The sequence below is a fragment of the Cygnus olor genome, chromosome 2, assembly GCF_009769625.2.
Source record: "Cygnus olor isolate bCygOlo1 chromosome 2, bCygOlo1.pri.v2, whole genome shotgun sequence".
Taxonomy (NCBI): Eukaryota; Metazoa; Chordata; class Aves; order Anseriformes; family Anatidae; genus Cygnus; species Cygnus olor.
In genome coordinates, this window is record NC_049170.1 from 44,140,753 (window position 1) to 44,162,913 (window position 22,161).

At 41.6% G+C, this 22,161-nt stretch overlaps 1 protein-coding gene across 2 annotated transcripts in view; it reads right to left on the minus strand.

The window, feature by feature from the left end:
* Positions 1-274: 274 nt before the first annotated feature.
* Positions 275-22,161, minus strand: part of TRIM71 (tripartite motif containing 71) — a 61,273-nt gene continuing 39,386 nt past the window's right edge. For both annotated transcript variants that reach the window (XM_040548097.1, XM_040548096.1), the window contains exons 3-5: positions 19,496-19,663; positions 9,588-9,722; positions 275-6,826 (exon numbers count right to left, since the gene is read on the minus strand). In XM_040548097.1, coding sequence (XP_040404031.1) covers positions 5,375-6,826; positions 9,588-9,722; positions 19,496-19,663 — 1,755 coding nt within the window. In that variant the 3' untranslated portion in view covers positions 275-5,374. The remainder of the gene's footprint in view (positions 6,827-9,587; positions 9,723-19,495; positions 19,664-22,161) is intronic.

Consider the following 22,161-nt stretch of genomic DNA (forward strand, 5'->3'; position numbering starts at 1 on the left):
AGGTGACTAACCACACCTTACAACCTAGTTAAAAGCTTCAGTCATTTTAGAAAAGAAACTAAAAACAAAACCCAGAAACAGACATCTCTCCCTCTGAAGGAAAAAACTACTACATCGTCTGAGAAGTACTCTACAAACCTATAAAAGGACTTTTTTTTTAAACTAGTCTGGTAGCTCAAAAGGAAGTTACTTAACTACATCACTACACAGACACTTAACATTCAGTCAGTAAGGCTCCATGAAAAGAGCTTAAAAAATTATCTACCTGAGTTTGTAAGTTGATACAATCATTTAATAGAAGGTCTAAGACCATGCAGGTACACAAAGCATTTTTAGAACCATTATTGGTTAAACAATGATGGAAAAAAGATGCCACTCTGGCTTGTTAACCCGTAAGATCACTTAGAGACATCAATGTACATTTTCCACCATAACATTTACCAAACCCAACACAGCCTATCATTATTAGGGAGTCTCTGTACCCGCTTCTGTCAGCCCCGAACGTGGGGAGGAAAAAAGATCTTTCAATACAGTGATCTGAAAATGTGCTTCTGCAACTTTACTCCACAGGTAAAACAAGGGGCACGTTGTGTGTTGCCATTAAAGTTGCGTAAAAACCCAACACACTGGTTTTAAACTGCCTCTCCTGAGAATATCTGAACTTAAACCGCCCTCCAGGAATAGGAACTTGGTTGCCTTGTCATGGTGGAAAAAATCCCATTGTGTCAAGAAAGCTACTAATACAATCACCAAGTCAAAAAAATCAGTATCTTATTCCCTTCAAGCATTTGGTACAGCATTGTGTTTACAGCAATCATAACATTAGTCTTTCCACACAGGAACAGGACATACTCGTAGGCATGCATAAAAGTTTCTCTTGTAGAGAGAAGACCTTTAGGTCTTACCGACATAAGAACACTGCAAATAAATGTGAAGTATGTCAGCTAGTAGTGTCATAATACTGAAAGAAGGTTACATTTCCATACTTCGTAGTGAAAACGGATCAAACTCAAGTGTTTCAGGTATCTCAGTCCTGTTTACCAGAGTATATGAACATTTGGTTTTTATTTACAGATTCTCTAGCAAGGGCAGCTTAGTATTTCCATGAGCAGACAGAAAAAAAAACAAAAGCAAGCCACTATATTGTACACATTTAATATCTGTTTCAGTTAAATGCTTGTCTGAAAAGCAGGATGAATCCTTCCCCCAGGCAGATTCTCAAGTATTTCTCAAACCTGTCTGATGCTAAATTGAGGTAGATGATTAACTTCTGCAAAGTGAGGTAGAACTTCAAGAAAAAGATAGTGGCATCTTTAGTTGTGCATTTTGTACCACAAACTGGGTTTCAAACTCCCAAGGACAAAGACCAAAGGTACAATATTTGTCTAACGCAAGTACCAGTGTTCATTTTTTATACAGCTCCAAACTGTGTCTAAATATCTCTATTTTTAAATACCCTCTTACCTTTTGGCACCATTTGGCTTACACTCCTTTAAAAAAACAAACAAAACACTTTGGCACAATTTCTTTTAAACCAGAACTGAACAGAAGTCTTATGATCAAAGACATGGCCAGATAAGCCTATAAACCTGCTCTCTTCCAAAATTAATTTTGGTTTAACTGTAACAAAACAGACCGAGCCCATTTTCCTGCAATTACAAAGGAAGGCCACATCCAAGTCACCTTGTTCTTCTTTCTCCCAGCTTGGTTATGTCTGGCCCCAATATGCATTAGTTTTCAAGTGTTGTCCTCATTCACTAAGTTTCTTTGTAGTTTGGGTTTATGGGCTTCAAGTTACTTAAAGGTACTAAATGAAAGGAGTGAATTATCTGAAGGACCTGCATTATCAAGTACTGTGTCTGCTGCGGTTTGGGACTGAAGTTCCTGCTTAACTGAGAAGGGACAAGATTGTTTCATAGGCTGAACCTGGAACAACCAAACTGACCACTGATAACATTGTCAAGCAAAAAGTTTGCTTGAGAGCCACTGTTTTAACCTGGCATAGTGAAATTCCTTTGGGAGCTCTAGCAGACAGGTCTGTTACCCACATCTCATTTGCCAATGCTAGAGCTAAGAAAAAGAGGCACAAGCTCACCTTACCCTTCTCCAGACCATCATCTCCACTGGTTCAGAAGATTACTCCGACCACTTAGGCTTGTTTGGTTTGCAATCAAGCTTCAAAGCCTTGCTTTTTTTCCTCTGCACACTTTCACCATGTATATTATGATACCGGGCCATTAACTTTAGAACATTCATAGCATGAGAACATGTATGGGAAAAACAGGACAAGGTTTGAATCTTGTTAATTAGCTACATATTACCATATAAGGAACTTTACAAAAGTGTCTGATGTTGGCATTGAACTTGTATATTATCGCTACTCATTTTCATTGCATATAAAACACTCCATTTTATAAGCTACACTACTGCTTTTCAGAGAAACCAAGTGTGCTTAGCACTATCTATGACAAAGATAAGGAATTAGTTTGGGTAGCTAAATAGTAGTGTTTTTAAAACAAAAGAGCTCCCCAACATGTGAAGTCAAATGCTTGAGGCCTAATGGTTTGGTTTGTGAGCAAGTCCGCTGAATTATGTAGACAGCAAAAGTTAGTTATTCTTCTCCCTGACAGAGCTGGACTGGTGGTTTGTGCAATGGCTCCACACCAAATAGCAGAGGGCAACTTCTGTGTGTCACCTTCTACACAGTGCAGGCTGGAAAAAGGCAAGAATATTTCTGTTCAACAATGCTGAACATATGCTTAGCCTTTTTTTTTTTTTTTTTTTAAAAAAAAAAAAGGCCTGGATAACAACTCCCTTCTCCCAGCCCCAGAGAAGAAACCCAGTAAGCACCAAAGCAAAAGAGCATTTCTAGCACACTAACGTCAACAGCCACTCAGGTCAAGATATCAATACACCTGGCATTTTTATTAAGACATGATAGGTTAAATGCAAGGACACAGCAAACTAAACATTAAAGCTTTTAAAACCAATTTTCTTTGGTATCTAGATCCTGCAGATATTACTTTTCACAGCCCAAAATTGCAAATAACTCTTGGACTGAAATAATATGAAGCAAACACTGACATCTGCCATAAATGTTGGCCACCCCCAAGACAGGAGTCATGTACACAAGTAGAACTTGAAGTTGAAGGTAAACTAGGTTTCTCTCATACCCATATGATGGGTGGCCACACAAGTTTAATGACAGACAACTGTATAAAAGATTATCCTTTTGAAGACTGTTTTTAAAACATGCTATCCTAAGATTAAGCCCAGCTGAAACATACTGCCTTGAAGAGTTTGCTTCCTTGAGGCTTTGGCTGAAAGGCAGCACAATTATTTAATTTAGGTGTTTTTCCTCACCCTTCTTTTAAAAGGTTTTGCCATCTCAATGAATTTGTCTGTTTCTTTCTGGTCCTTTAGTTTAAGCCTCCTCTAAGTGGAGCAAGTCTATATGCAACACATCAGGATTTCTACAAAACCCAGAAAGTTAACACTCCTTGGAGGGGAAAAGCAGCAAGAAGGAAAGTGCACCTTGTGATTTCTCACAAATTTATAAAGAGCCTTTCAATCTCAGGTTACTTTTGTGCATGATAGTTGGCAAAGGGATGAACCCTTTCCTCAGAGGATGGTAAAGGCCCTTCAGACATTGACCATGCTTATGTTTCAGAGATCTTCTCTTGCAAACAGTAATATAAATCCCATAGCATTTCCAAGGCAAAGACTACTGATACATGAATCCTTCCATCACTGAGTGACAGAAAAGCCCTGTGCTCCCTAACTTGAACCATTGCCACTAAGTGCCTTATCCAGAGGATAAAGCAACAACTCCAGAAACCATACCTGCACTAACAGCTATATGTGAATTGAAAAATTTGAATAAAACTAAAGCTTCCAGGGCCTCAAAGTCCCTCATTTATTAGAAAGATATCTATTGTCCCAGAAAGTTTCTGCTTCTCAAAAAAGCATTTTTTTTTAATATCCCTGAAAGGGCTAATTTCCCCCTGCCTCCAAGCTTTTAAGGATCATTAGTTTATTTATTTATTTATTTATTTTACACAGAATTCTTTGGTACTGCCCTGGAAAAAAGAAAAGTTTCATCTTGATATAGTTTGCCTTAGGCTGGAACAGGTAACTTTTCATTTGGATCTGTAGCAAGAGCTACATGGAGCTACAGGCTCACCCCACCTGAAATACTGAAGTAGAGCTTCTGGACTTTTCCAGTCCAGCTCCCTGGGAAAGCCAGAGGATAAAAAAAAGTTTCATCACTGATAGTTATTGCAATCCTCTAAACACAAGAGACTTGATTTTTCCAAAACTCACCCTGAATCTCCAAAGCTGTGCTTATTTCTTACTTTTGGAAATAGGTACCACTTCTAACAAATCCATTGAACTTTTTCCCCCTTAAAGTCTCTCTACGGGGAGGGCCAAAAAAAAAAAGAAAAAAGCTAGTCGTTTCACAAAAAATTAAATCAAGGGCTTGATTTTTCCCTGTTTCAATGCTCCTCATAACTTCTTATCCAGATCAGGCATACATACTGATAAAAGAAAAAATTTTAAAACTAACTTAACTTTCAGATGAAAAGAATAAAAAGAAATACTCAAGGACAGGTTACACTAAAGGAAGCCTTGCTTTGTCTAAACTTTTTGACAACTGAACTAAGCCACTAAAATGAACAATTTGGTTTCAACTCAAAAGAATTTTTGTGCATTTTCATCAGCTTCTCTTTGTGCTGTTGGATTACTGTGTTTCAGAAAAGTACACAGAAATGCCAAAAAGATGCAAACTTGCTCTTCCTGGCAAGTGAATCCCACTCACTTTCACAAAAAGTTCAAAGTCTCCTGGGAACAAGACACTGTGCTCACCAGTAAATCAAACACACTGAGGTATAAAAAGGAGAACAGGAAAAAGTTCTCTGCTGCAGCAGCAATTCAAAAAAAAAAATCCCCTTCCCGTGTCCCCACCCACAGAACTGCAGTATGGTCAAGAACACAAATTCTCTACAAATACCTACTACCATTTTCTCCATTAAAAAACTTATAGGGCCTTTTTGGCTTAGCCTACAGAATATACCACACAAACCACCTAATGTGCACAGCAACATGTTTGTGCATGAAACCCCATGGGGGGAGAGGTAAAAATTTTCTGAACTGTGAGTGTGTTGGGACAGGGAAGAGGAGAGAAACTGGGGATGGAAGGGAGGACAATGAGGTAGATAGAATTTAACTTTACAGGCTCACTCCCTGCAGAAAAGATAAGTACATTCATCTGTAAAAAAATTAAAGATGAGGTAGGTTTGAATTAACGTTGTATTTTTTCATTTTCTCTTAGAAGAATTTCCCTGAGACAGTTTCTTCCTAATTCAAACACAGATTAGAAGACGAGAATTCGATTGTTTCCAAAGTCGACCACAACAATCATGCCATCAGGGGTGACGGCTATACCTGAAGGACGGTCCATCTGACCAAAGCCGCTTCCCTGAGTGCCAAACTTGCATAAAAAGCTACCATTTGACTCAAATATCTGCACCCGGTGGTTCCTGGAATCGGCCACAATGATGCGCCCCTCTTGATCCACCGCCACTCCCTGCGGGCGCAGGAACTGGCCGTTCCCGCTGCCCTCTGAGCCCAGAAAGCGTGCTGACTGGCAATCTGCATGGATGACCAGGAGGCGATGGTTGTTGAAGTCTGTCACGACCAAGTGGCCCTCGTGATTGAAAGTCACACCTCTGGGGGAATCAAAGTGCTTCCAGAGTGCCCCTTCAAAGCCATACTTGTTAAGAAATGCACCATCAGGCCCAAACAGCTGAACGCGATGGTTCCTTGTGTCAGAGACCAGGATCTTGCCCTCTGCATTGACAGCCACATCCCATGGGTAATTGAATTGCCCATTCTTTGTTCCTTTCTCCCCAAACTTCAGAATGAACTGCCCTTCGAATGTGAAGATCTGGATGCGATGATTGTCCTTGTCAGCCACGACGATCCTACGCGAGATGTCACAGGCCACACCAGCAGGCCGATCGAACTGGCCAGGCCGGGAGCCCAGCGTGCCAAACTTGTGGTGAAAAGTCCCGCACGGTTTGAACACCTGGATGCGGTTATTGCTGCGGTCAGCCACAATGATGTAGCCTTCTTTGTCTACACTAACCCCCCAGGGGCGGCAGAGTTTGCCATCGCTATCTCCCTCACTGCCAAACGAGAGCCCAGGTAGCCCGATACCTATGTAGCTGCGCCCAGATTTCACCATGACTTTGAAGGGACTGTTCTCAATGTGTTGGTTGCACATCATCACGGATACCAGATGCTCTCCCTCTAGCTGTGGACGGTAGCTGACCAGGTAGGTCCCATTCTGTTGATCACTGACATCTGCCCCAAAAAGGTTTCCATCTGGACCCATCACCACTGCAGAGATCATGTCACCTCCTGAAAGGCGAGGCTCACCATCATGGTCATAGCCTATCACTGTGAAAGAGGCTACTTTGCCCTGCAGTGCACGCTTGAGGCCTTCCCCAGTGGCTTTGGTCAGAGGAGCAAAAGCCCCACTGCTAACAAAGCCCATTGATTTAATGGCCATATACAAGGCCTGGTCAGGGGGCGTGAACATGATCCTGTCATCCTCCTGTGGCTGGAGAAGGCCCCTCACATTCTTCAGCTCCTGCACCTGAGCCAGCATACGGTCCCGGGCCAGAAGAATATCCATGGTACGACCTTCCTCCAGGACCTGCTGAACAGCACTAATTGTGTTGTCCAGCTTATTTAGGTTCTGACGTAACTTTTCAACTTGCAGGTAGAGTGACTTAGCCTTGACTTGACGAATCTTTTCCACCTTAGGGGAGGAAGGGGGAAGAAAAGCACACTTATCAGGGAAAGACAACCCATGACACCCAAACACTTCCTAATGTTACTTCTACATAAACAGTTATGTAGTTATTGCAGGATGCTGACACAGGATGTGATAAGAAACTGTAGAACAAGCCTTTAGAAACTATGGCATAGAAGAACAGAAGTGAGGAAAAGCAATTATTTATCCAAATTCAGATGATTGTTTTCTCCAGTCCTCCAGTTAAAATCATACATTCTTGCTCTATGGAACTGCTGCATCAGTATTCTATTTGTTCTATTTGAAAGATTTGATTCTTTAGTAGCTAACAACGACTTGCTTCCTTAAAAGCTATTCTACCCCCTACCTGCAAGGTACTTGACCGATCATCAGAAGGCACATCTTATTTAGATTCTAAAGACTGAAGTTACTGCAGCTCTCAATAAAGAGCAGAGTCCAAGGCATCTCCAAGAGGAGAAGGGAGAAGAATTTCAGAGGGTGGGCTGCTATCACAGAAGGCTGATGCTGAGTTGGCATCAGCTAATGGATACGGGCTCTCTTCATTCCCTTGCCTGCCCAAACTGTTTCCATGGGACTGGATAATATCAGACACCTATCTCCAGGAATTTTTAGGATCCAATTATTTTAATATTTTCTTCCAAATACTGGCAGTCATGCTGAGCTACTACTTTACAACAGGTTGCCATAATGTCACTTCAAAGGACAGACAGTTGCTGCCAGCCCCTAGTTGGGCTGGAAGCTCAACCAACAATAGCTTTGTTTGTTTTTAAAAACATGCTCATGTTTGTCTTTACTTGTCAAAATCACTTTTGACATCTGGCTAATACACCTGCCTTGTAAAATTAATGAAATAAGTAATTGCTTTATAGTTGCAAAAATGTATTTCTTTATGCCTGATACTTGTGTGGCTGCAGAACAATACCAGTGTATTTTGGTGAGGGACAAGTCAGTGTATAATTGAGTCTTCAGACTTCACAAAATGAGCAGTTAACAGATGTACAAACATGCCATTTCATTTAAAATTAAGGGATAAATGTTTTTACACAACTGCTTCCAAAAAAGTATCAAATATGCTTCCTCCAATATCTCATTAAAATCACCAGTTTCCAAAAGATTACCAATCGTAAGTACTTTGACCTCAGCTTTGGTACCCAGAATTATTCACTAGCACTCTTCACATCAGGCCTAAATACGCATTCTGCTTTTTCTTTTTTGCTAGAATCATTTCTCACACCAGTATGCTATCAAGACCCATTTTTCCTTCACAAAAAGAAAACACTGTTTTATAACTCGAAGGGAACTTGTTCTCAGTGCAGGCTTTTTTTTTTTAAATGCACATATGCTGGGATACAAACAGCTTAGGAGCATCTCTTACTTCTGTACTAGTAATACCTCAAAAGAAAAGGCTGCCAAGTTTCTTGGGGAAGGCCAAGAGTGGAAAGTGAACTTATCTGCCTCAATCCAAGTATCTCAAGAAAGCAGCCTTCGGACAGTAACTATCAAGTTTGTTTTTATAAGAATGTCTAAAACCAAGAGAACTACAAAAACACAAACCTCTCCTTTAGGAGATTAATCTCACTGTACCTACAGTACAGCCAAGAAATAGCCCTTACCATTAGAGTGGTCATTTTGCAGGCAACAGATTAAACTGCCTCTTGACATCCAGTGCCTCAACCATGTGTACAGGCCATCCTGGCCTGCACATGCTAATACAGGCAGTGGCCACACAGGACTTTTTTTTTTTTTTTTTTTTTTTACTATACTTCATCCAGTGCACTTGCTGGTTTACACTAGCACTTGAAATTTACTTGTAAGCTTTCCCACCTCTTTGCCACACATATTTGCTCCTTCCCCTGTACCAATTTTAGCAATCTTGCAGTCACAGAGAAGTCCGTTTGACTGGCTGGTCTAAAAGAACTAAGCCAACAGCAGGAAGAGCGGGTTTGGTTTCTGCTCAGTACTGCATTGGGACCCAAAGGACCACTGCTAAACACTAAAAAAGCATGACCACTAAGTTACCTTTCTGGGTACTTCTCCCCCACCCTCCCACCCTGCACATTTATCACAGCTGAAGTGAATGCAGGAGTCTGAGATTACTCAAAGTACTTGAGTGCAGATACTGTTGCTGCGAAATATTTTTATTCTGCTAGTAAAAATCCAACTGCCATATTGCCTAGTTTCACTAGTCAGAGGGGCAACTACACTTTTTATACAATAAAGCAAGTTCTTGGGTGTGTTGAGAAAGCCAGTCTTGCCAAATTTATACTAATTTGTTTCTAAGGACACAGCATATACAGCTTTACTCCTTTCCTTTGTGTACGAGAAGTGGATCCTTCTATAAGAACACCCATATACTACATACTTAGTTATACAGAAACCTCTAAAATGTTTTAAAGGGACATTCATTAAATGAAGTGTGAAGGACATTCTATTTGTTGTTCAGCACTGGAGATGTGATGTATTGCTGCTGAGCCAGCAGGGGGGGTGCCCACCTTACTTGTGATGCTGAGCTTGCCTCAGGATATAGTAGTTCCTACCAAAAAACAAGTTTAAGATTAAGAGATACCTCCAAAACAAAATCAACCAGTGCCAGAATCCAGCATCCTTCTTCCTAGAAAACAGTATTTCAATTGAAGTGGTATTTCAATTCAGTGTTCCAAGGAAAGATATTTGAATCTAGCCCTGTACTGTTAAAGAACACGTTTCCAATTTCAAGTGTACGATGCACAAATGTTTAAGTACATACCTTCCAGAGCAGCTCGCACTCCCGCTCTTCCAAGGCCTTCTTGTGTCTAGTTGTCACTGCTTTAACTTCAGACTGTACCACCTTAGCTTTCATCTCAACTTGCTCTGCCACCGCCTGGGCCTGTTCAATACTCAACTGGAAAGAAAAAGACACATTCAGGGAACAACCAAACCTGTAAGAACTGACATTTAACTACACTTTCAGGAGAAGGCACAAAGTGACACTTCTAAGGTTTTACCAGGCCTTCACCCATTTTGCACTTCAAAGCCTGGAAACAGATGTGATTTTTTTCTTTTAATAAGTCTATTAGGCTCTAATGTCCTCCTTGTGCTGAGGGTCCCAGAGCTGAATGCAGTGCTCCAGGTAGGGTCCCACAGGAACAGAGCAGAGGGGGAGAATCCCCTCCCTTGCCCTGCTGGCCATGCTTCTTTTGGTGCAGCCCAGGATACGGCTGGCTTTCTGGGCTGCAAGTTCACATTGCTGGCTCATGTTGGGCTTCTCATCAACCAACACCTCCAAATCTGTTCTCCACCCAGCCTGTATTTGTGCTTGAGATTGCCCCGACCCAGGTGCAGGACCTTGCACTTGGCCTTGTTGAACCTCATGAGGCTCGCACATGCCCACCTCTCAAGCCTGTCCAGGTCCCTCTGGATGGCATCCCTTCCCTCCAGTGCATTGACTGCACCGCATAGTTGGTGTCTAAGTTGCTGAGGTAGCACTCAATCCCACTGTCCATGTAACTGACAAAGATGTTAAAATTGACACACACAAAAAATCCAACACCCTACCAACAATACACACCACTGTGACGGCTTGACAAGGAAGAATTTTACTTGTTGGCAGATGAGAAAACTCAACTTCATTTTCCACATTGCATACTGAAAGCCATGGAAACATCCATGAATATTTGTTTTTGAATGCAGAATTCTGATAGATTTTATGATTCCTCTTCCTCATTTTGGTTTGAAAGACTGGTACATTTCAGAACTTCCCTAAGCTATTTCAAAATAGGTGGCAAGGGAATGCTCTGGCAGAAAAATTTAAGTTGTACTTTGTGTGTAGTGTTGCTCAAGATACCTTCTGAAATGCAGTCTTGATAGTTGATAAAGAGAACAAACGTAATTTAAGGGCTTCACATCTAGGGTCTTACAGAAAATATCTTCAGTTTGATCAGTACACATGCACTTTCAGAATTAAACTGATACAATAATCCATGAACTACCTGGTTCCAGCTTTGCCTATAAAGTTAGACAGGGCTTTTTGTTACCCTTTATGTAAAGCAGAGTTACTGGTATTTTCAGAGTCTGAATGGGCAAATTAACAGCATCTAATTTATGCCAACAACAGGAGCATTACCTGTCAAACAGAAATAAAAGTGTTTCCTCATTCCAGGTAGTTTCTCTAGAACAAGTTTGAGTTATTGAATTAAGTGTATGTTTCCAGGTCATGTAGGAATACAGAACTGAAAGCAAAATGAAGACTAACTTCAGGTCATTAGCCCCTAGAGAAAAGAAGATGAAGACAAGCCTAAGAAAACAAGAGGACAACACAAGAGGACAACAGTTCTGATCTTTAATGAGGAGTCTCTTGCAAACTGGCAGAGGAAGACTGAAACACTACTCTACAGCTCCTCTGCAGGACAGGGCTCAGGAAGAGAAGCATGCCGCAGCTGTTCTGCCTTCATGCAGCTCTGGGTCAGAATCACCTGGGTTGTCCCCTGCTTCTTTTTTTTTCCCTCCAAATTAGAAGGAGCAGCCTAAATATCCCACTCCATGTAGACCTGACCTGCTTTCACACAAAGCTAGTGGACAAATTTGATTCAACATTTCAAGTCCACAGAAAGGGGGAAAAAACCTTGTTACAACAGTTAGCAAAGCAGACATTTCACAACTGCCCACAGATTAGGACTTCATAAAAGCCAGTAAGTCTCAGTCCTAGCTGGAAAAGTCCACATGCGAGAATTACTGTTCCTCCATATCATCTCTGCTTTGCCATTCAAATACAGAACCTGTTTCTACTGTCAGGAAACGTATTTCTTCCAAAGCAGATTTAGTCCTGTCAATGGCAGAATACCCTCCTCTTGCTAAGAGATGGGGATATATCCTTAAGAAGTTAAGCGATAGGGAAACGACGTTATCCATACATATTCTAATTCTAGCAAGTATTTTTGAAAGCAGGAAAGTCTTGGTTGAAATTGAGCTTTTTGTACAGCAGTACCCATTAGGACTGATCTGTGTGCACATTGCAATTAGCTATAAGGTATGAAAAATCTCAGCTATTCTCAATTCTTTACCAAAACCACTCTACCATTCAAGAACTCCATCACAACAGGAGATGCTGATTTTTCATCCATAGGAACCGGTTACAGTTTGGCAAAGCATCCTCACAATGCTTTCTGTAAGAACTGCACTCTATAGCATGAAATTGTCTACCAACAACTCATGGCATGTGGATTTGTTCTTAGTCTTAGCCCAAACAGTTCAAAGCAGCTAAGGATGGCAAAGATGCTACAACTTTAGCATTGTCCAGAACACTAATATTGTCCGGAACACTAACAAAGCTTTAGAAAATTCACACGATCCCATAACACTCTGCCCAAACAGGCTGTAACAGCCTAGGAAGGCTAACCAGCAAGCAGGGCAGCAGGTAGTGGTATGTTGGAGAAGAGCAACAGGCAAATTACCGGCCTAAAGCAGGAACTAGAAGCTTTAAGGATAACTTTTGAGAGCCTTCACTACGTGGAAATCCCTCGCACTTTCTAGTTACTGTAAGGCATCACAACTCTGCCACAGTAAATCTCTCCTTTTGTTTAGCAGGCATTTTTATGCAGAACTTGTCCTCAGAGAGGTCAGATTGTTAGGAACAATGTTGAGAAGCAGCATTTCTTGTTCTGGTCAGGCACATGATATTTTTACAAGAAATCCTTTTAAAGAGCACCCTGTATGCCATGCTTCATAGCATAATTATTCCAGTGCTTGTGAATGCAACGGTTAACAAGTTCACATGCTTCAGAAACTGGAGACAAGGACTGCGTTTAGGAGACCATCCACCAGTTCAGTTATCCATCACAAATTCAGTTACAACTACCATAGCTCCTGCTGTTGGTAGATACAGCAAGTTGCCTAATTGCAGCTTGCACTCACGTGAATACCCAGGGGCCAAGGTAACATGACCAAGATATTTACCATTCTGTTACAGATGTCACCAGTGCCTTTTGTTGCTTAAAATAAAATTAAAGAAAGGACTTTGCAATGTATCTTGAAAACTTCAGACTGAAACTAGTACTTCCAATTTGTCATATTAAAATTCAAGTAATGACGAAGTGTGTTTAAGAGCCACAACAAATGGAAGCTTTGCAAATCAAGGTTCCAGGGGGCAGACAAGCATGCTTTCACGATGGAATGCAATTCAACCCTGCAAACATCCATCACTGGATGCTGTTACCAACCCATTTCAGAATTTCTTGTTCTTCTCTATAAACCTACCCAAAAAGCAACACAGAACACACATTCAGCGGAATAGGACAATGGCATGCAGTATTACCTGTACTTTCAGATTACAAAGCATTTAATGAGGATTATTAAGTGCACAAGTCTCCTGGTCTCCGGACATTTTGTACAAGCTGAAAAAGACAACTCCATTGAACCCTCAAGGTAGCTATACCTATCAATTCATACAGCATTTTACATCTTATTAGTCCTGGCTCTGCACAAACACGTCAGTGACACAAAAGTGTCACTGGCAGCCAGGGTGCCAGACCTGCATACAAACCGCTAATTCAAGCATTCCTTTTCAGGGCAAGACTAGAAACACTAGAAACCCAGACGTGCCTGGCTAGTTTCTATATGCTCCAGCCTGTCCTGAGTAAAAGGGCAAAAACAGAGTTGTTTTGAACCCCTGGTGCCCTTTAGGACACCTCTGCGAGCTCCCCTTTAGCTACATCTAAAAACCCGCAAAAAACTTCCAGTAATGATCTTGCTACAGCGGTTCTGATGTGACAACTGATTCTGCAGCACAAAGTCATGAGGAGCTGACTGCAGGAGTCAGAAGCAGCAAAGTAGTATGAGAACTTGGTTGCGTTTCTGGATATCTGGGCTGACTGTGGAGGGCCCCAGAGCAGGATTTGCCATTTTCTGTTTTCAGCAGTTCTCCAGATTTTTTATCTTCTATTGTACATTAAGAACTGGTTCCACCAGGAACCAGAGCCTAATGTTAATGAAATTCCAGAAGGCTTTTCATCTTTGCTTAACTTAAATTTTCCTACAACACATTTAGAAGTATTTTTCTAGAAATCACTGCTTAAGTTTTCACTAGTGCCACTTTTTAAAAGTTATGGCCAGAAGTGTGCAACACTCAATGAGAACCCTCACTGTACGAGTTTCTGCAGCCTGCTACCCTAGTTATCTGGGTACACTCACAATTAGGTCCGCACAGTACACAGTTAATCAAAGAGGCCAACCTAGGTCTCAAACAGAAGAGCCTCTTAATCCAGACGCTTAGCCATGATGTTGCATCTGATCAGTTCAGAAAGTTATCTATTTGAACACTGCTGTACAACACTGCACTGTGGCAACACCATGCAACATGTAAAGGAGGTTTGTGGTAATTGAATTGCTAACCATCAATGCTAAGCTTGCATGAGTGTTTAAAAGGTCCTTTCACAGATAGTGGATAAAGAACCTTGAATACCCACCTCCCACCTCAATATGGAAGACTTAAACCTTAAACACTAAGGAACTTAAGAGCAAGTTTATCCTACTTAAAGGATGGGGGGGAGGGGCTTTTTTCTTGGGAAGAAAAGCTTTGAGATATCTGGCAAACCCTCTCTAGACTTTAAAAGCAACTTAAAAAAACTAGGGAAGTCTTTCTGCATATCTCAGGGTAGCCCTCTTCTACCACATGCTAAGGGTGTTGCACCCATAAATATTTTTTGTTACCACAAGGAAGTGAGAACAGATAGAGGGCTGGTTTTACAGGATTTTTCCAATTGCTTAGGCCATAACAGCCAGCTTTCTCCATCAAGAACTGGATATAAGCTTCCTAGTGTTCCTCTACTAGAGAAACTAACTGGAGATCTTATACAAAGTATAGCTACAGTAAGAACGTTAAGATAAATAGGCTTTGCAGTTGCTTTGAAGTAATATTGGTGTGGCCATAGCGCAAATCAGTCATTGGGCCGATTTTAAAGTTCATCGTAAGAAGCGTGAACGAACTAAGATATTCTCACTTAAAGTGGTTAAGGAATCTGAAAGAGTTTTGACACAGGAAGGGCTAGAGCCTCCTGTTGCCGAGGTTAGCTCATGGCAGACAAACTAAACCACTTCAGTTGTAACGGGATTTTTGCCTAAACTTTAAAGGTAGAGCAGTAGCATGGACTTACAATGTAAAGTACCGTGGACTTAAAACGTGAAAGTCTGTCTTCCCTGGTAACTATCTGCTTGTATATTAAACTAAGAAATTCACTAAAACAAGGTGAAAAATGAGTACCTAAAGAAATTCAGCCTCTTGATATAAAGGCTAGATTTACATTAAGGACTTAACTGATCATTTGTGAAATTGTATTCTGTTTTATATTTCCTTTCATCTGGGCTGCTGGAAAGAGTCAATTGTGCTTTTGTGTTTTGTTTGCTAGGCTTCATTTTTAGATTCTCCACCCGACAAGCCTGACTTCAAAGCCATGCACTGGGGTGTTTGAGCTTACTCAGTGTGACAACACCAAAAGGATGCCTTGCAGCACAGCAGTGCCATCCTTCTCAGCTATCGGCCTCCCAGCAGCAGCACAGATTCCATACGTGAACCCACAGGGAAGCTCCCACTGAAGGGCAGAGGCTCAGGATAACAGATCGGCTTCCTCCTCTGAAGGACCAAATTTCCTAGTTACCTCTCTCCCCCCTTCTCTGGAGGGAAGGTGCTCAAGGTCCACTTGATCTACTTCATACCACCTCCCCCAGATTTATTCCTGCAAGAAGAGGCACTGCCTTAATGGCTGGCCCTCCTTACCAAAGATTAAGCATTTGATGCTGGAAGGCAAGTCACTTCCTTCCACGCTCTGCTAATGACCAGTCCCATGGCATGCTTCCACATTTAAATTAAAGCATTGCCAAATACCCCAGCAAACACAGATATAGGCTCAGCTACAATTAAAAAAATAGCTATTTTTAAGACAGCTGACATACAAAGATCAAACTGTATTTTAACATGTTCACCTGGAAATTAACCCTAAATGGGAGCAAGCACTCAATGCTTTACTGTTACTCAAGTGCATTAAATTACACACACATACATACATATATACAATTACACATGTATAGATGTATTTTAAGAACATGACATTTTGAAGAAGCCATCTATCTATCATCATAACAGATTTACGCTCAGTTTGTGGCCCCCTCCTCGGAAAAAATTCTGAAAGAAGACAGCTAAGCATGCACTCTGAGATAAGGTAAAAGCAAGTCAGCAGGACAAGCTGATAGGTATCAAAAGGGAACAGTCCTGTGTGACACCCCCACCCCATTAATCTGATGTCAGCTTCAGCTTTAAGACCCTTATATGAATCAAGTCACTGAAAACGCTAGAAAATTATCTCTGCGAGGAGGATAGCTTTCTGATGAGATATGCCTGCTCAGAAAGAGGTCCTACAAGCAACAGGGCTGGGGGGTTCTGCTCTACTCCTGGCATCATCAGTCCCTGTAGCACTGTAGTGAACCAGCCTAGGGAGCTGACTCAGCCAAAAGAGTAATCCTACCGAAAGGTTATCCTCTCAGCTGGATCAGCTCACCACTCAGTTACACATGCACAAGTTCTTGTGTTGGGGATGGGCTTAGAAATGTACGCTCCAAGCCAGGACCAGGGCAGCACCAGGCGAGCAGCTTTCCTTTGCTGCAGAATCAATAAGGGGGGGGAAAAAGCAAGCCTCATGTTGCCAGGCTTACTGCTTGTTTTGGAGAAATTTGAATCCTTTGAGGAGTCAGGTTTGTTCTTTTCAGCATCTTGATTCACTGAAGCTTGATCTGGTCAGTCAGTCCTGAAATGTATCCTAACTCACAGCAATTCCCCCCACCCCACCCCACCCCCAAGTCTGAAAAACAATCTTTCCTCCAAAGCCACAGGAAGAGTTTAAATAAACATTTCTTCCTAAAAGCCTTCAACTTTGGTTAACCAGATACTCTCCAGTCAGTTGACTCCTGGCTTGATTTCCCCTCTCCTGCAAGGCCCTTAAGAGTCCACCTTTTTCCCTTTCCTCCCAGCCACCCCTCTTCATCCATCCTCAACACTGCATGTCCAAGAGGTATCACTTTCCTAGCCTATTAGGAAAGTTACTAATACAGCATTATGAAACAATCCCACTAAGAAGCGTTACTGCACCATATTACTTTTCAACCTGCCTTAGAACACCAGTCTGTTCCTCATATTGCAGCTTATATTGGCACTTAGTTCTACAGACTGCTTCCAAGCTTTAAGAAAAGCATTCAAGCCAATTTATTTTAGAGTCTGGTTAGTTCAGGGTTTGTCCTAAATTCATGCTGACATGCTGTCTCCTCCCTGGGATAAACACGTAGCTTCACAACCCTACTGTCCCAAGAACAAGGAAAGCTCTGCTCTGTAAAATTGCCTTGTGTAGCAGGCTCACTGTACCAGCCTTTGAGTCGACACCTCTGCCTTTAACTGTGTCACAGTTCTAGTTGTTGCTGCTGTCACTTAGGTAGCAATATCAGAGTTGTAGTCTTCCCACATTCACTCACAGATTACTACCTCAACTTTATCAGATATGCTCACTCAGTACCCCTTTTTTCTCTGCAGAGTGGTCCAGATTAAAAGGACCACTGCATTAATAAGTCAGTTCTTGAAAAACATCATTTATTTCAGAGTTTTTCATACAAATTGCACAGTTAGCACTTCCAAGATGCCTCAACCTGCATTGACAGTATCTGGACCATGGCAAAACTAGACAAGCATAATTCAACTGAGCTATTTGCTTGAGTTACATGAGCAGTGTTAGGGCCACCCACCCTTTACCTGTGCCATCATAAAGCAGTCAGCTCACCACAACAGCAGAAGCCTCCAACAGAAAAGCCAGAAGAGAACTGGGAAGAAAGGAGGAGAGTAAACCCAGTAGGAAGCAAGGAGGCACAACAGCATGCCTGCAATACTAGCAGAGTGATACTCAGTGTTATTCTGCTAGTGTGTACTCCAAGAGACAGTCACTACTTAGATGATTTATCCAGACCAGTTAAATGATTAAGAGCCTGGGAGGTCAAAAGCAGTAATTTAATTACTAACAGACAAGCCCTTGTCCAGGACAGCCTGGAGAAATTTAAAACACTACACTACCGAGGTTCTTTAAACTAGTATAATCCCTTCCTTCTTGCTCATTCTGGGGACATGCTAAATGTTTCAGTATGGATTCTGCTGAAGAGCCTTACAATTCAGTTTAAAACAAGTCTTGGAAGGTAAGGTTTGCAGGATTCTGTGTTGACATGCAGTTTTAAATTAGCCACTCAGTTCTAAAACTTCTTCATTTGCTGTTCTGGTGTATGTAAGCTGTTAACACCAAAAGTTGAGGGGAGGTATCAACAGTTTAAAATCTATACCATCACAATACTTATTTCATTCCACAGGTACAAATGACAAAGTTTAGCTGCTCCTGATCCACTGAACAAGCTTCCCTATAAAAGGTTATAGCTATATGACAGGATAAAACTTCGGGTTTATTCTCACTTATCAGTGAGGCAGGAAATTATCGTCTCACATCACAGAAAGGGATCCCAACTTCAGAACAGCCAGCCCTCTAGACACACAAGTCCTACACCTGCCCAGAGTACGCAGGAACTCTGTAGCACCACAAAAGAGCTTGGAAACACTGCTATTAGCAGTGACCACTCCCTTCAGAGAATGAGATTTAACAGATTTAGTAAAAAAATTTAAAAAGACCCACCCAAATACTCGTCTACTGGAAATAAGCAGTGATGAATGGAAAGCTTTTTCCTGTACCATGTATTTGCAAGGAAAGCACATCCAGTTGAGAATGCTTACTTCCTTCTGGTAGTGTTTACTCAAAGAAAAGGTCTTGATGGTTAAATCTCACATAGAAGTGTTGAGTATCCAGCTCAAAATTAAAGCATTTAAGGCTGACAGAACTAGATGGTAGTAGAGCAGAGAGTAGCATCGCACTAAGCCTTCCCTGTCCAAAGCCTCTTCATGCAAAGAAAACTACTGCTAATATTACAATGTTTAGTAGTAGATACTGCACAGCACAAGTTAGTTATCCACATATCCTCAGCAGGTTAATTCCCTGTGTTAATTCCTTCTGTAGACTGAAGCACTGTGCTATGATCCTTCTGGTTCTCACTCAGTATTTATATTTGCATTGTAAAATAGCCGAGGTAGGATACAGTATGCACCTGTGTAGTCAGAGCAGTCCTTGTATGGAGATAACCGACCCCTTCCCCAGACAGATTAGGAGTTCCACACTAATCCAAACAGCTGATTAGTACTTCACATTTGGTGGCAACACGAACACACATCAGACTTATAGGTAGTTACAGTACAGATGCCATACAGACAAGACAGACATCTGAAAATAAGCCTCAACTGTAAAAACAAAAACACGCTCAGCACTGCTACATAAGATCAGAACTTGGTTCAAAATGCTTCATGCTCAAGTGTGTTTGGACAGATCTTCATATATGTTATGATTTGCATGACAGGATTACGCTGCAAGAATGCAAAATTCTTACCAGCACTCTTTTCACCTACGCAGCAACTTCTGTCAGTTCTGGGAGAACAGAAGGGGTGAGAAGACTGACAGAAGAAGCAGAGAGCTTTTTGCCTGACACCTTGCCCTGTAACAAACAAGCTGTGGGGGAATAGAAGAGAAAAATCAAGCACTTCAGTTGGGAGTATCTTACCTGAATAGCCTGTCGTCCTTGCTGAGCATCTGCCAGGAGCTGGATGGTAAGAGTCCTGGAGTCCTGAAGAGCATCTTGGAGGTAGATAAAGCTGTGACCCACATGTCGTCCCATGGTACATTCCCGACATATGGGGACAGAGCAAGTATCACAGTAGAAATGCAGTACCTAGAAGAGAAAAACCTGTATCACTGTCTGATGAAGACTTGAAGGCAAAAAAAGGGACAGGAAAAAAAAACAGATAATTTAAAAAAGGTGGTTGAAGGCAGTAGCAATGGGCAAAGACTTCACAATAGTTTCTCCACAGAGGAAGAGCAATCCCTCCTAGTAAGCTCCAAATTGTACTTTAACAGTTAGATGGAAGTGTCATTGTTTTCTTTGCAATACAATACTAGGAAGAATGTCCACATCAGCTCCTCTTAAGAACGGAAGCCATCTGCCAACACTTACAGATTGGAGATGTCATCTATAGCAAGTTTCAGATGAAGACTTTTCCTGCATACACAACACTACATTCTCTGAAGTGGGTCACAATAATCGCTGCAATGGAGAATAAATAGAGCATCCCCACCTTTCCCCCTCCCAGTGGAAAAACATTACGCATGCCAAGAACCATCCTCTGTTTTCTGAAAACACGTAAACCACTTATACGTACTCAGGGCAGCGACAATATTAGGCAGAACTCCCTCCTACCACTCCCAACTGCAAAGCAACAAAACGTTTACTCTGCCACAGTATTTCTACACTAGTGATATTTGGAAATGCTTGAGTTGGAGGAGAACAAGACAAGACAGTAGCTTGCCCAGAGCGTTTTTGTGTTACGGGGAACTCGGGGTAATAACTAAATCCCATTCTACTCACAAAGCACTTAAAAAGTATTTTGAATTCACAATGAAAGTCTTACACAAGACATCAGCCCAGCCTAATAGGTGGATCCATTCACCAGCCATAACAGTTTCCATTCCATCCAGTAGAGGGAAGTAGCACACAAAAATAGCATCTTACATGGAACTGTTTTCTTGGAAGAAAACATCAGCTGGTTTGTTTCTGAAGACACAAGTAAGGGAATACAAAACTTCAACACAAGAAAGTCTCTAAGAAAGTGTATGTAGCTAGGAGTGAGACTTTGAATAGAGTAGTGTTAGAAAAATCTAGGCTACCACAGAAGAGCCAGAAAACCACTACGAAACCTTATTTGCCACTGTACAGTACAAATAATTTTTCCATCACCAGCTATTTAAGGTCTACCTCACAAAAGGCAGCAAGAGTAGAACAAAGCCTGGGCAAGTATTCGATATGCCTGTCTCCTCACAGCTGTCATCCAACCCCTCTGACTCCAGCTAACAGCCTGTGATACAGCGCATGACATCCCCATTTCCCTTCTCCCACAAAAGAAAGGGGGAAGGGGGACAGGTGATTCCCTCAGATTTCCTGTGTTGCATGAACTGCCATTTTAAGCTCCTGTAAGTGCAACAGCTGAAGTGGTATATGGATTAATTTCTCAAAGGGGTATGTGTGCATTTGTGCACGTGTCAGATTTTACTAAAACCCTTTTCTTGAAAGTTAAGTTTTGCTGTAGGGAAATTGGAACAGACTTCATTTTGCTTCTGTTCAAACACTAAACCCTTAAGCAGTGTCTCAGATCCTCTGTCTTTAAGGATGTAAAAGCCGCCTCGGTTCTGGAATGCATTTTTCTATATACATCTTCCTCAACTACAGGGTTCCTTGTCTTTACACTGCGGTTGTCTAAATCTGTATACAATGTTCACTTGCTCATGCCGTTCTGTAATTTTGCTGTTGAAATTACAGGGAATGTTTATTACATGTTGCTGAATGACTCCACTTAAGCAACTGAGAAGTTGAGAGAGAATGAAAACCAAGACAGGGTATCAAGTTAAGTCATATGAATCCGATATACTTTAAAAACATACAAGAGGGATTTGGGGCCTCAATCAAGCAGAGCAGCTGAAAGGAAAATGGTGACCATATGAACAGAAGTCCAAAAGCAATTTAAATCTGTTGTGAGCCCTCCAAAGTAGGCAACACCAGAAGCAAAAGCTAGGGTAAACACCACAGACCTGTCCCGCCAGCCAGGCATTCCTGTAAGGTGACCGTGTCCACTGCAAAGAATCATCCTGCTGTTCAAGCCAAAGAGAAATTCAATTTAACATTTATAGTTGCCTCTTGCCACCCACCATCATGTGGTGGAGAACATCCATCTTCAATTTAGAATGAGGAGTGACAAGAGCCATAATTTCATTTCAGAAGTGTCCAGATTATGTAGGATGTGGGTTACAGTATTTTGGGTAAACACTACAAAGTCACTGACAAAGCCTCCTGTTTGTTTCTTTGTAAATAGAAAATTTGTAAATAGAAAATGGTGAAATTACTTAGATTTAAATCTGGGAGCAAAGGAGTTAACAAGCTTAGGTAAAGAGAAGGGGAAGAAGCAGACTGATGGACTGATCTCCATCAATATACTGTTGTTTAAAACAGTTCTTAAATACACATGTGAGAAAGAACAATTGCCTAATATCCCTAGGGCACTCAGTGGGGAATGAAGCTGGTCACCAAAAGACTGGAAGAGTCCCTCAACTCCTAGGTGAACTAGGAACTGCCCAGAAGCTCCCCTCTGGACACACCAACCCCAAATGAGAAAACAAGAA